The sequence below is a fragment of the Myripristis murdjan genome, chromosome 2 (assembly GCF_902150065.1).
Source record: "Myripristis murdjan chromosome 2, fMyrMur1.1, whole genome shotgun sequence".
Taxonomy (NCBI): Eukaryota; Metazoa; Chordata; class Actinopteri; order Holocentriformes; family Holocentridae; genus Myripristis; species Myripristis murdjan.
The window spans coordinates 1378416-1394683 of record NC_043981.1 but is presented as its reverse complement, the minus strand read 5'-3'; the positions used below and the strand labels follow the sequence as shown (position 1 = coordinate 1394683).

Sequence of the window (16268 nt, the reverse complement as noted above, 5' to 3'; positions counted from 1 at the left end):
CATAGGAAATAAAGAGGGCATGTGTGTGTGTATGTGTGTGTGTGTGTGTGTGTGTGTGTGTGTGTGTGTGTGTGTGTGTGTGTGCACAAACACTTGATTGATTCATTGATTTTTTTCCCGTAAGAGATCCTGCCAGATCCTCAGGAGTAGCGCCTCATGAGGAGCAGCCCATAATGAGCTCTGATAAAATGACAGGTGCAACACAAACAATCCAAAAGTGCATAACAGTTAAATACAACACATCTTTATTCTTGAAACACAATTGGCTAGCTCTTGAAACGTGACCCCCTTCTGGCTGCACTATTCAATAATGATTGTGGCTAATGTTTGTTAGTTCTTTGATGGTGGTTTGGTCATAGTCATATCACTCAGTGAAATAACACTAAAGAACCGGTTCAATAAATAACCTAGGTGTTTTACTGAGGCCTAAACGCTGATTTGCTGTTGGCTCATTATTCTGTGATTCCCAGCCTGGCTGATTTTCTCAGTCCGGCCCTGCTGTGTTTGTCAAACTGAGCTCCTGCAGGTTCTTCAGTTGTTTTTAACCCATTATAGCCCTAATTACAGCCCTGACTATTCAGAATTTAGGAAAGCCAAATATGTAACCACGAGGTATAACAGGTACTCTCCCCATATTCTTTGAATTAGCCTACACTAGCAACATTGATATTGATGGTGTACTCCTGTTTCCATATTGCAATATTAAAGCGCAAAGAGAGGCTTTGACTGCTCTCTCTTTTCTTAAAGAATTCCATGACACAGCTATGGTCAGGAGAAGCCTGACCACAGTTAAATATAGAACAACTTCAGTAACTAATCCAGTCAATGTGGGGGATTTGCCTGCAAATTCAACAAAGCACATGTACGTTTTGTCACTGATATTGCCACCTCCTCTGGAGCTCTCACAACCCTTTACAGCAGAGACAAAATGAAAAACTGGCAGAGCCACACTTTAGTCAGTAAAACCATTGCACAGCTACAATCCAGTACCTCTGGGCGCATTCATGCTCCTGCTTTGCCCCACATTTACATTTAAGAGGTTAAAGTGCTCAGCAGATGATGGTCATTCCTGTTAGTCTGGCTTTTGATCCACCTGAAGATGATTTTCCTGGCTCTGCAGAGGCGCCGTGAGCTGGAGATTTCCTCCAGGGAGGGCACCTGAACCAGACTACAGGATTTTCTTCTCAATTATAAATGACAATAAAAACTTGAAGCAGCAGATATTTAGTGTTTGAATCCAGGGCCACATTACACACACATAACAACCACTGTCTTTCAGGAAAAAACATCAAAAGACCAAGCACAGGCAGACACAGTTTTTTGCACTAAAGAGAATTAATATTCCCATGGTATTTTGATGCCAAAACAAACATGGAAGACATATGGCTTCATTTTTAGTTGTATGGTTTGCTGCTACAAATCTGCCTACGTCTTCAACTCCCCTGGACAACCCAGGACTCTGCCTGAGCTCACGTCATTGCCAAACTGGCCTTGAAAATCATGTGGTCTGGCCCTGCCTATCATTGGACAGCTTCTTCCTGGGTCCAAGCGTCCCCGACTACATTAAGTCAGGGAGGACGCTGTTACACATGGATTGCCTCGTTCAGTATGGGGTTTATGAGGAACACTGGAGCACTGTGATTCTCAGTCTGTGTGGGTAGTTTCCTGTTGTGTTTATGAAAAGTGGAGAAGCTGCTATACAATTTCACAATTGTTGGTGTGTTTGTGTTTTTACAGGAAGTCCATCAGAAGTTCTAACCAAGCTCTAACTAACCGATCATGAAGCACAGCAAAATGAAGATGGGAGGTCAGATGGACAACAACCAAGTGACAACAACAACAAACTATTTTCACAGCAGCCATTTTGACATGAAACAGCAGGGTAAAGCAGGGCAGCTTCTATGCCGCCCATTGATCAGATGTGAGACTCCGGTTCCTTTTACTGATGTTTAATATCATAGCAGATCTTTGTAACATCATGGAAACACCATAGAACTAAAAATACAGACAGACAGACATTATATATATAAATAAAATGTTTGTTTACATCACATCATTCAGGAAAAATAATGTGACTTCAATTCAACAACAAAATCAAACAATACAAACCACTTTGCCTGCTTGCCGATCAATGAGGGGGTTCAAGTTCAACACTCCTGGTAAGGTAATCTTCACAGTATTTTGTATTTATTATGAACTCTTCCAAACCTGTTATGTCTCCCACACATGTGGGCAAAAGAGAGACAGCACACCCGCTAGACGCTCTACACTTTTTTTTCCCCGCAATGATGTATAGGACAAAACAAAACAAAACAAAACAAAAATACAAATCTAGGAAGTTTGAACCAAACTTCGTAAATAAAGCAAGCATCACCTAGTGGTCAATGCCTGCAATTACAGCTTCTATCCACAGACAGTCAGGCTCAGCAACAGCCAGCCAGTCTGCATCTTGACTGTATATACTGCAGCTGAGGGTTTTGTATATGTACATGGTCTGAATGTGTGTGTGTGTGTGTGTGTGTGTGTGTGTGTGTGTGTGTGTGTGTGTGTGTGTGTGTACTTTTGTGCATTTGTATGAACATAAGTGTAAAAATTATTATTCTTTTTCTCCCTGTTGAAGGGCTTTTTAGAGAGTTGTTCCTCATCCGATGTGAGGTTCTAAAGACAGAGGACGTTATATTCCTGTAAAGCTCCTTGAGACAAATTTGTAATTTGTGATACTGGGCTGTATAAATAAAACTGACTTGACTTGACTTGACCTGCCTCTCTTTATTGCAACATTATAAACCAAGAACAATTATGTAAACTCAAACAAAGCCAAGAGGAATGGCACAATAAAAAGGAATTACAAGAAACAAATTATAACAAGACCTTAACATGTGTACATACATGTGCAGTTTTCACAGCTGTAGAACTGGAGGGGGACTTGGTGGATTTGAAGTAACCTTTTTAAAAAATGAGAAAAGGAGATTCTGTGTTTGCAAATTTACATTCATACATATTGTATTTTGATAAAATAAGATGAAATCAATAAAATTCCGTTTCACATCTCCTACTGAGATCAAAACACATTTTTATAGCATAAAGGAAAAAACAGAGTATTTGATCAATGATAAACAGAAATCTGTGTGAACAGTAAAACACATCAATCAAAAATCAACATCACTTCTCATCAGTATGTGATTTATACTTCCTCATGTAATGTAATCTCATGAATAATTATGAGTAAGGCATCTCTGACTTTACAACATGCCCACCCACACCCACAAACATCACTTAAACTTTCATGACGGAAAGAAGCCGAAGGGTGGCGCTCCTGCGTTGTCTGAATAAGTTTCTATAAAACCATTTGTTCCTCATATTTGTCAGTAGACATGGCTTGCTGTGTGTTTTTCCTGGGCCTCCTGGCTGTGCTGCTCCTGGAGCTCACGGAGGGTAAGTTCCAGCAAACCAGTTCACTTCTGATGGAAACAGGCCACAGTGTGATGGGAGGCTCTTTTTCTACAATGTTGCTGCTACAGTGTTTCATCTCGGTTTGTTTCACTCAGAGATGTTTTTATGAATTTTTGTCTTGTTGAAGAACGATCGATGCCTACAGTTTGCTGAGAATTTAGTTCAGTAAAAACTCCCGTTTTACTTTCACTGTGAGATTTTAGAGAAAGGGCATATGTTGACCGATATAGAACTGGCAATAAAGTTTAATCATAAAAAATAATACATTTCAGTGTTTTACGAACGTGATGGCGTATTAAATACAAAGATACAAAGGTGACTGTAAATAGAGAATTTTTCTGTGGCGTTTGGGTGTAATCTACTGGTGATGAACATTCCTTTTCTCTGATGCGGTGTCCTGTAAAAGTGCCAATACTCTGCTACTCTGGTATGCAACACACTGGCAGTTCTGCTATTCCTGCAGCCTAGATTTTTTTTTTTTTTTTTAATGTAGATCCCACTGACCCGCTCCCTTTTCGCTCCTTTTCAGGGTCAGTGGGAGCCGGAGGTGAAGGAAGCGGGAGGGTTAAAATGCACTTCGTCACTTTCCACCTCGGTTTCCTAGATTAAATGTATCTTGAACCAGAAGTTGCCATTTTTGGCATTTCTCAATGCTGAGATCATATTTCCGAAACTCTTAAAGCAACTTTTGAGACACAGACACTATTTAAACAGTTAATTCTATGTGCAAAATGCAATGAAACTCTCAAATCAATGAAAACATGTCCAACAACTGAGGAAGTCAACTAAACAGATACAGATGTTCAGGTATTAAACACTGAGCCAGAAAATACTTAGAACAGCAAGCATTGTGTTATGGTCCTCCTTAATTGCTAGTATAAAATATACATATTGTGAGCAGTTACTTATTTCTACGTTTAAACCAGTATGAGACCAGTTGTTGTACTGTGCACTGCACTGAACCAGTGGCGGTTCTGCCCATGTTGCCGCCCTAGGCGAAGTTACTGCCTTGCGCCCTTCCGTGTTACTACGCCCACCCCTCACCCCCACCCCCAAGAGCGAGAACTTCCCATAGTCCAGACGGTAACGGCCGCTACCGGCGCCCCTCCCAGAGCCGGCCATGCTCTACACTGCACCTTTTCAGCAGTGGCGGTTCTAGACCAATTTTACTGAAGGGGCCTGGCTGGGGCCAGCGGTTTTGTCAGAGGGGCACATTCAACCAGGGACAAAAAAGACAAAGATTAAAAATTATATCTGATTTTTTCCCCCCATAAAACTAGTGATTACCCATTGTAGCCAAATTGAATGGTTCAAAATATCACGTTTGAGACACAAATATAAGAGACAGAGACAATGGAAACATCGTATTTTTCAGTAAAACCTTAGTACAGACAAACTCCTCACTTAGTACAAACTAAGTGAGGAATCTAGATGATTGACATCATGAGATATGCACTACTCTTGCAAAGACAGTGCAGTATAGTCATACATTTATAATAAAATTCCAATTACCTGTTGTGTGTGTGAAGTCACACACACAACAGGTAACAGGTAGGAAAAAAATACAGTCTTAATTCATGTAACATAATTTATTTAGAAGCATTAGTTCAGCTAATTCATAAATTAAAGAATGTATTTGCTTGTAGCATCCCCGGTTGATTGATGGTCTGAATGAAACTCTCCAACTGATGGTTCATAGTGTTTTCTTTTATTTTGATGCAACAAATACTGTAGCTTGATGAATTCCTTACGCACTTGAACACACCGTAAGAGCCACAAAAGATAATAAAATAAGGGCTGTTACTATTTTTGCCATAGATTCACAAAATTATAAAATAAAATGAAATAAAACACGTTTTTAATCTATGACAATGAAATACGACTGTTTATGGATTTTTAACCCTTTTTAACCTTTTGACAACCTCTTAATAGAGTGCAATAGATAAAGATTTTTAACTTGAATAAACTACTTATGCAGTCACTTTTATGTCACACATACATTTTAAACATAGGAAATAATTATTATAGTAAACAAACATATACTGCTGCATTTATCCATGCAAGCGCGGAAAACTAAAGAGAAGATAGCTGCTCTCTTTTTAAGCTAACAAAAATTGCCGTTCACTGGGCTGCCGTTCAAGTTAGCTGCAATACTTGCCAAAACGAACTAACATAAAACTCTTCAAAACAAAAAAAAAGGCTCACAATATAAATCGACATTACACACAAGTTGAAATGGAGTCATGACAAACCTTGTGCCTGTATCAACCAGGTGCTAAATGAATAAAACAGTGGCATTTGGTGTACAGACATTTCTCCGTTTTTCCATGCAGTCAATCTTTTTCGTCAACTCACACCGTATACCCTTACTTCCGGCGGAAGTAAGGGTATACATATACATATATGTGTATACATATATGTGTATGTGTGTGTGTGTGTATATATATATATATATATATATGTATGTATGTCTGTATGTATGTATGTATATGTACATACACACACACACACACACACACACATATATATATATACACACACACACACATATATATATATATATATATATATATATATATACACATATATATATATGTATAAAAATGCTCCCTGGCCCATGCAAGACGATGACACCTGTGCCTGGTGGTGTGGTCAGGTACCCTTGCAGGTCGTCTAGCACGCAGACCATGCTGATGTAAACAGTTTCGAATGGTCTGACATGACACTTGGGTGCCTCTCACCTCCCTTAAACGTGCTTGGAGTTGAATGGCATTCATCATCTGGTTCCGCAGGGCACTGTTCACAATGAAGCGGTCATCAGTGTGGGATGTGGCCAAAGGACGTCCACTTCTATGCCTTTCTGTGACTCTTCCAGTCTCTCTGTATCTCTGTTGCAACCTACTGATGACACTCTGTGACACTCCAAGCTCAGTGGCCACTTCCGTCTGAGAACATCCTGTTTGAAGCCTCGCAATGGCGACGTGCTGCTGATCAATTGTTAGGTGTCGTCTTGGTCTCATGATGTCAAAATGTGAACAGCATAATGAGGAGGACTGTTTAAATACCAATTCTAATTGAACCAGGAAATTTATTGGTCGATTCATGGATCAAACACCTGTTGTGAATTTTGCCGTTAAACTCCTTGTTAGAGAACAGCAACTTGTGCAAAAAGTACTGAAACACTGAACAGTTGGACATGTGCATTCAAAAGTTTACAGAAGGTCACATTAAGTTCACCTGTAAAGGTTATAATGCATTTTAGATTCATCCTGAAATTTCACCTGAAAGCCGAATATCCCTAACTTTTTGTGAGTAGTGTATATATATATATGTATATATGTATATATAAGCAATACTTTTTAACAATACTACCAATCCCGTTGAAAAGTCATCATATAAAAATGTCTTTCTCTTCCTTTCCTAACAGTTTACACTTTTGAATGATTCCCACAACAAAAATAATCATTCAATACTAAGAATTGTCATATGGAACAATGGCTGTTAATGTAATGTTTTTTCACACAAAATAATATGGAAAACTGAAAGCCTGCCATTGGAAAAGTGTTGCTTCCTCATTTTCACCTTGACTGACAAACTGCTGTCTCTTTGCAGGTGCAGAGAAACAAATGTACTCTGCAGAGGGAGGTAAAGTCACACTGGAGCCAACTGTTCCTGATCAGCTCAAACCCCTCACAAGCATCCTGTGGAAACATAATCGCTACATGGTGGTGGAATGGATTAAGAATTTAGATTCTACAGATTACTATGGAGCATTTGATGGTCACACAAATCTGGATATAGAGACTGGACGTTTGCAGATCAATACGTTGGATGGTACTTACAGTGGAGTTTATTCTGTGGAGTTTAATGGCCAAATCCAGAGCAAGTCGTACAAGGTTGATGTGATCAGTAAGTATGATTGCCGTCCTATAATCATAATCATAATTATGTTCGCACTTATGGGCAAGCCATGCCCATAAGTGCTGTGATGGTCAGATTTTTTTTTGGGCTGTTTGGCCGATTTTTGTAGATTGAGCTGATGCTTTATACTGCATTCTTTACAGTTCACTGTAGTGCATTGCAACACAACTTGTGCATTCCAAGTGTAATTCCAGTAGGCTGAAATAGAACTGGGATATGGAAAATCATACAACAGTATATAGCAGGGTTCCTTTCACGTTTTCATTGTAAGAAAAGTTAAGGAGTGTGTGACACTGTTTCCCTGTCAAACACTGAAGCTACACTCATTCCTGTTTCCTTCAATCTGATATGGCAAGAATATCAAGCTTAACTGCATTTAAAGATCTCACAGTTTTGTACTTTGTTTACTAGCAGAGTTACGTACTCCATTAAAGACAAGTCAGGACCTTGGATATATATATATATATATATATATATATATATATATATATTTTTTTTTTTTTTTATTACACCAAGTGGACATAAAGTACAGACAGTAGACATACGGTACAAAACACAACAGACAGCACAATTACAATTACAATGCCAGTTACAATGATATGTATATGGGTAGGGTGTGTGTGTGTGTGTGTGTGTGTGTGGGTGAAGTAACAGACGATATGGTGTTATTATATCTGATATGGTATAGATAATAAAATAAAGATAACTAAACAAATAAAGTAAGGAAGAAAAAAACAGAGTAATAATAATAATAATAATAATAAGATACACATACATATATGCATACACAAACATACACATACATATGCATACACCTGTTATATGTATATACAATAATATGATAAGAGCTAATATAATACATTGTGATGTGATGTAGCACAACATGATATGGCGCAATATAATATAATATATGTAGCAGTATAAGGTATAATATTACATAACATAATAGTCCATTGTTATATAATTAATATTATAATTATAACACTATAGTTATATAATTATATTATATGTAATAATTGTATAATTATACTACATATAATGGTCATAATAATAATAATAATAATAATAACAATTATATGTTATATAATTATAACATACCCTAATGTAAATCAATATAACATGGCAGTGCCAATCATCAGAGTAGTAGTTGATTAATGTATATATTTATATTTATATTTTGGTAAGTGATAATATGTATTTAGATATGTTGATATATATTGCAGCAGGGGATGAGGTCAGTCTGGTGCATCTAGGGGGTGAGCAAGAGGCCCCCCCGCCAGGTCCAAGTGGTACGGTCGGGTGCCCCAGCAGGAGAAAGACAAAAACGGCAGTAGATAAAAGCCCCCCTCCCCCCTCTTATTTATTTATTTTATTTTCCCCTTATAATTCATTTTTTTTTTTTTATATGTTTTTATCTAGTGGCGATCATACCTTGGGCCGCACCCAGACCCAGAGGTGGCTGCTGGCTCGTTACAGATCTACCCTACTGTGCCTCTTCCTGGTCAGGGCAACTCCCAGACCCTTAGGAGGGGGTCTGCCCACTAAGGAGTGGCATTATTTTGTTTTATTTTATTTATTTATTGGTCCAACTAAACGCAAACCGGATGGGATGGCATGTCGCTGCAGGATGCTGTGGTAGCCATGCTGGTCCAGTGTGCCTTCAATTTTGAATAAATCCCCAACAGTGTCACCAGCAAAACACCCCCACACCATCACACCTCCTCCTCCATGCTTCACAGTGGGAACCAGGCATGTGGAATCCATCCGTTCACCTTTTCTGCGTCTCACAAAGACACGGCGGTTGGAACCAAAGATCTCAAATTTGGACTCATCAGACCAAAGCACAGATTTCCACTGGTCTAATGTCCATTCCTTGTGTTTCTTGGCCCAAACAAATCTCTTCTGCTTGTTGCCTCTACTTAGCAGTGGTTTCCTAGCAGCTATTTGACCATGAAGGCCTGATTGGCGCAGTCTCCTCTTAACAGTTGTTCTAGAGATGGGTCTGCTGCTAGAACTCTGTGTGGCATTTATCTGGTCTCTGATCTGAGCTGCTGTTAACTTGCGATTTCTGAGGCTGGTGACTCGGATGAACTTGTCCTCAGAAGCAGAGGTGACTCTTGGTCTTCCTTTCCTGGGTCGGTCCTCATGTGTGCCAGTTTCGTTGTAGCGCTTGATGGTTTTTGCGACTCCACTTGGGGACACATTTAAAGTTTTTGCAATTTTCCGGACTGACTGACCTTCATTTCTTAAAGTAATGATGGCCACTAGTTTTTCTTTAGTTAGCTGATTGGTTCTTGCCATAATATGAATTTTAACAGTTGTCCAATAGGGCTGTCGGCTGTGTAGTAACCTGACTTCTGCACAACACAACTGATGGTCCCAACCCCATTGATAAAGCAAGAAATTCCACTAATTAACCCTGATAAGGCACACCTGTGAAGTGAAAACCATTTCAGGTGACTACCTCTTGAAGCTCATCAAGAGAATGCCAAGAGTGTGCAAAGCAGTAATCAGAGCAAAGGGTGGCTATTTTGAAGAAACTAGAATATAAAACATGTTTTCAGTTATTTCACCTTTTTTTGTTAAGTACATAACTCCACATGTGTTCATTCATAGTTTTGATTCCTTCAGTTAGAATCTACAATGTAAATAGTCATAAAAATAAAGAAAACGCATTGAATGAGAAGGTGTGTCCAAACTTTTGGCCTGTACTGTATATATAATAGTTATGTTTTGGGGGGGGTTGTGAATATTAACAGGTTGTGCTACATGTAATGGGTCTGTCAATAACCAGTGTATGCCAGACATGAGGACAGACAGTAGACAAGAAGACATGGGGGAGGGGGGTAAGTGTTTCAGAGGGGAAAAGTAAATAGGATAAACTTAGGTGTGTGTGTGTGTGTGTGTGTGTGTGTGTGTGTGTGTGTGTGTGTGTGCGTGCGCACGTGTATGTGAGAGGGAGAGAGAGAGAGAGAAAGAGTGACGTTGGCGAGGGAAGAGGGGGAGAGACAGATTCAGCTTGTGCAGCTGAAGGTAAGGGTACACAACGTTCACGTGGTGAGATTGCCTCCTTAACACATACATATATACACTACTCACAAAAAGTTAGGGATATTCGGCTTTCGGGTGAAATTTCAGGATGAACCTAAAATGCATTATAACCTTTACAGGTGAACTTAATGTGACCTTCTGTAAACTTTTGAATGCACATGTCCAACTGTTCAATGTTTCAGTACTTTTTGCACAAGTTGCTGTTCTCTAACAAGGAGTTTAACGGCAAAATTCACAACAGGTGTTCGATCCATGAATTGACCAATAAATTTCCTGGTTCAATTAGAATTGGTATTTAAACAGTCCTCCTCATTATGCTGTTCACATTTTGACATCATGAGACCAAGACGACACCTAACAATTGATCAGCAGCACGTCGCCATTGCAAGGCTTCAAACAGGATGTTCTCAGACGGAAGTGGCCACTGAGCTTAGAGTGTCACAGAGTGTCATCAGTAGGTTGCAACAGAGATACAGAGAGACTGGAAGAGTCACAGAAAGGCATAGAAGTGGACGTCCTTTGGCCACATACCACACTGATGACCGCTTCATTGTGAACAGTGCCCTGCGGAACCGGATGATGAATGCCACTCAACTCCAGGCACATTTAAGGGAGGTGAGAGGCACCCAAGTGTCATGTCAGACCATTCGAAACCATTTACATCAGCATGGTCTGCGTGCTAGACGACCTGCAAGGGTACCTGACCACACCACCAGGCACAGGTGTCATCGTCTTGCATGGGCCAGGGAGCATTTACGCTGGACGAGGGACCAGTGGGCCTCAGTGCTGTTCTCTGATGAAAGCCGATTCATGTTGAGCAGAAATGATGGCCGCCAACGATGTTGGAGACATCAAGGAGAGCGCTATGCATCAGCCACTGTTGTCACCAGACGAGCCTTTGGTGGTGGTGGTGTTACTGTGTGGGCAGGTGTGTCTAGTCAGTACAGAACTGCCCTACACTTTGTGAATGGTACAGTGACAAGCCCATACTACCTGAATAACATCATTAATCCAGTCATTGTGCCCCTGCATGAACAACACAGGCCTAATTTCATCTTCATGGACGACAATGCTCCAGCTCATCGAAGTCGTATCATTAGGGAACGGCTGCTGGAGACTGGGGTACCTCAAATGGAGTGGCCTGCACTTTCTCCAGACCTGAATCCCATAGAAAACCTATGGGATCAGCTGAGTCGCCGTGTAGAGGCTCGGAGCTCTGTACCCCAGAACCTCAATGTCCTGAGGGCCGCCCTTCAAGAAGAGTGGGATGCCATGCCTCAGCAGACAATAAGTCGACTTGTGAACAGCATAAGACGTCGTTGTCAAGCTGTAATTGATGCTCAAGGGCACATGACAAGTTATTGAGACATTGACATTTTTTGTTGTGGTATATCCACCACTGTTGTTGGCTTTTGTTTCAATAAATTGTTTGAGATGAGGAAATCACCAGTGCATGCTTCTACTTAAATGCCCTACTTTCATGATATAATATCACTGTAGTGTGAACTTTTTACATTTTCCGTAAATTTCACCCGAAAGCCAAATATCCCTAACTTTTTGTGAGTAGTGTATATATATATATATACACATACATACATACACATATATATATGTATACACATATATACATACATACACTATATTACCAAAAGTATTCGCTCACCCATTCAAATGATCAGAATCAGGTGTCCTAATCACTTGGCCTGGCCACAGGTGTATAAAATCAAGCACTCAGGCATGCAGACTGTGAAACAAGACATTTGTGAAAGAATGGGCCGCTCTCAGGAGCTCAGTGAATTCCAGCGTGGAACTGTCATAGGATGCCACCTGTGCAACAAATCCAGTCGTGAAATTTCCTCGCTCCTAAATATTCCACAGTCAACTGTCAGCTCTATTATAACAAAATGGAAGCGTTTGGGAACAACAGCAACTCAGCCACAAAGTGGTAGGCCACGTAAAGTGACGGAGAGGGGTCAGCGGATGCTGAAGCGCATAGTGCAAAGAGGTCGCCGACTTTCTGCACAGTCAATTGCTACAGAGCTACAAACTTCATGTGACCTTCAGATTAGCCCAAGTACAGTACGCAGAGAGCTTCATGGAATGGGTTTCCATGGCCGAGCAGCTGCAGCCAAGCCACACATCACCAAGTGCAATGCAAAGCGTCGGATGCAATGGTGTAAAGCACGCCGCCACTGGCCTCTAGAGCAGTGGAGACACGTTCTCTGGAGTGATGAATCACGCTTTTCCATCTGGCAATCTGATGGACGAGTCTGGGTTTGGAGGTTGCCAGGAGAACGGTACATTTCAGACTGCATTGTGCCGACTGTGAAATTTGGTGGAGGAGGAATTATGGTGTGGGGTTGTTTTTCAGGAGCTGGGCTTGGCCCCTTAGTTCCAGTGAAAGGAACTTTGAATGCTTCAGGATACCAAAACATTTTGGACAATTCCATGCTCCCAACCTTGTGGGAACAGTTTGGAGCGGGCCCCTTCCTCTTCCAACATGACTGTGCACCAGTGCACAAAGCAAGGTCCATAAAGACATGGATGACAGAGTCTGGTGTGGATGAACTTGACTGGCCTGCACAGAGTCCTGACCTGAACCCGATAGAACACCTTTGGGATGAATTAGAGCGGAGACTGAGAGCCAGGCCTTCTCGACCAACATCAGTGTGTGACCTCACCAATGCGCTTTTGGAAGAATGGTCAAAAATTCCTATAAACACTCTCCTCAACCTTGTGGACAGTCTTCCCAGAAGAGTTGAAGCTGTAATAGCTGCAAAAGGTGGACCGACATCATATTGAACTCTATGGGTTAGGAATGGGATGGCACTTCAGTTCATAGTATGAGTAAAGGCAGGTGAGCGAATACTTTTGGTAATATAGTGTATAAACATATATACATATGCATACACATGTACACACATACGCATTATATACACATATATACACATTTCCCCTTGTTCCTTCGTTGTCTTTCTCCTTATGTTGTTAGTCCAAAAATAGAAAGGAAAAAAAAATCCTGGTAATGCTAGTCCAAAAAACAAACTTAAATTCCTTCTGTTTTAGTCCGAAAGCGAGATTAAAGTTCTTTTCTTGTTAGTCCACAAAAAGGAAAATAATAAAAATAATTAAATTCCTTTTTTCCTTCCCTTTCTTCAGTCCGAGAACAAAAATAAATTGTTAAATTGTTAGTTAAGGAGATAAAAAAAAAAAAGGATAAAAGGAGAAGGATAATAATCAATTTTTTTTTTTTTTTTTTTTTTAAAGGGGAAATAACAATACCAACACCAATAATAATAATAATAATAGTAATAATGCCTTTGTTGTTAGCCCAAATCAAGGTCAGGAATTCGTTTCAGGGGTCATTTCAGGTCATTTTAGAAGAGCCAGGGTGTGTGAGTATTTTGCGGCGTTCGGCTATTTCCCTTGGGAATTGGTCATTCATTCCGAATGATGTGCCTTTCAACTCGCGGCCCTTACTTTTCACGAACTCTTTCTGCTGAAAGTGCTCGAATTTAGCAATTATGGGCCGTGGTTTGTTTTGTATGCGTTATCCGAGTCTGTGTACGCGGTGGAATGTTATTTTGTTTTTGGTTTCTGTCGGGAGTTTGAGAGCGGTATGCATGAAGTTTCGGAGCGCGGCTTCGGGGCTCTCAGTTGTGCTTTCACCGATTCCGGAAAAGATGAGGTTGTCACGCATGTTCCTGGTCTGGACATCAAGGATTGTCTCTTTCAGAATTTTGTTTTCTTTTTTAACAATGTCCATTTGAGAAGAAAGGAGTTCAACTGAGTGTTTAAGCTCGCTATTGTCACGTTGGAGGTCGCCGATTTGTTGGTGAGTAAACTCTAAGCTGTTTTTCAAGTCTTTTATCTCTTGGTGGAGTGTGCCGAGAACCTCAAGTTTACGGTTTATTGATTCAAGCAGACTGACCTGTACGTCGGTGGTGAGGAGGTCGTCGGTGTCTGGCTGAATCTTTTTTTTTTCTTGGACCTTGGATATATTAATGTGTGTGTGTGTGTGTGTGTGTGTGTGTAGACGGTTGCAGAATCTTTGGTGCATTGACCACTAATTTAGGCAAACATTGTGACTACTCTAGTAATGAATGCTTTTTTCTTTAAACGTCACTGGAGAGAGTTGTCAAGGCAGAGAGAAGTGCAGGGCCTCTATAAGACAACCTGAACTGAAAATGAGCTGTTCTACCTGGGTTCCCAAAGCTGATAACAGTTGCTAGTTGAATAGTTAAGATAAAAGGACGGTTGAAGTACTGTTGAAAGGTAACATATGATCACACGTTGACCTGTGTTTGCAGTTTGGAGAGTTGACCTAAGAAATGATAAATTCCAAGCTGAGGAGAGATTTGAATGATCATCATGCAGCCTGCACGGCTCACAATTCTAATGCATCTCTTTTGTGAACGGTAAAATGTTAGAGGTTTTGTCCTGTGGGGACTTGCCCAAACAATGTTACTGTAACTAATAAAAGAGTACATCATTTTGTAATGAAAAATAACACTAGTTCTGTTGTTTATAAGGGGTCTGATTCTACCAATAATGCCAATACTGTTTTCTCCACCAACAGAGAAAGTCCCAAAGCCCACAGTGGTACTTAAGCCACTGACTTGTCCTAATGAAGACACCTGCACACTGAGCTGTGATGGAGACACCACAGGGGCTGAACCAGTCACCTACAGTTGGAGGGCAGATGAAAGAGACTTGCATGAAAAATCTGAAAAATCTATACAAATCAGCGAGGATGACGGTCATGTTAAACATTTCTTTTGCCAAATGAAAAACCCAGTTAGTCAGGAAGACAGTGACCCCATGGAGAATCCACTCCACCCAGGTGTGTAGTTTACTTTTGTTAACAAACTCATGCAGGATTAGCTGTTTTTAACAATACTACCAATCCCATTGAAAAGTCATCATATAAAAATGTCTTTCTCTTGCTATCTTAACAGTTTACACTTTTGAATGATTCCCATAACAAAAATAATCATTCAATACTAAGAATTGTCATATGGAACAATAGCTGATAATGTAATGTTTTTCCAGCCTAAGTAATGAGGAAAACTGAAAGCCTGCCATTGGAAAAGTGTTGCTTCCTCATTTTCACCTTGACTGTCAAACTGCTGTCTCTTTGCAGGTGCAGAGAAACAAGTGTACTCTGCAGAGGGAGGTAAAGTCACACTGGAGCCAACTGTTCCTGATCAGCTCAAACCCCTCACAAGCATCCTGTGGAAACATAATGACAACTTGGTGGTGGAATGGATTAAGAATTTAGATTCTACAGATTACTATGGAGCGTTTGATGGTCACACAAATCTGGATATAGAGACTGGACGTTTGGAGATCGATACTTGGGCTCGTAATTACAGTGGAGTTTATTCTGTGGAGTTTAATGGCCAACTCCAGAGCAAGTCGTACAAGGTTGATGTGATCAGTAAGTATGATTGTCGTCCTATAATCATAATCATAATTATGTTCGCACTTATGGATAAGCCATGCCCATAAGTGCTGTGATGGTCAGATTTTTTTTTGGGCTGTTTGGCCGATTTTTGTAGATTGAGCTGATGCTTCATGCTGCATTCTTTGCAGTTCACTGTAGTGCATTGCAACATAACTTGTGCATTCCAAGTGTAATTCCAGTAGGCTGAAATAGAACTGGGATATGGAAAATCATACAACAGTATATAGCAGGGTTCCTTTCATGTTTTCATTGTAAGAAAAGTTAAGGAGTGTGTGACACTGTTTCCCTGTCAAACACTGAAGCTACACTCATTCCTGTTTCCTTCGATCTGATATGGCAAGAATATCAAGCTTAACTGCATTTAAATATCTCACAG

The 16268-nt window shown here is 40.3% G+C and overlaps 1 protein-coding gene across 1 annotated transcript in view; it reads left to right on the top strand.

Annotated features, from left to right (window-relative positions):
- The first annotated feature begins 3333 nt into the window (after positions 1-3333).
- Positions 3334-16268, top strand: part of LOC115370434 (titin-like) — a 38693-nt gene continuing 25758 nt past the window's right edge. Inside the window, exons 1-2 of the mRNA XM_030067458.1 lie at positions 3334-3435; positions 15569-15865. Coding sequence (XP_029923318.1) covers positions 3375-3435; positions 15569-15865 — 358 coding nt within the window. The 5' untranslated portion in view covers positions 3334-3374. The remainder of the gene's footprint in view (positions 3436-15568; positions 15866-16268) is intronic.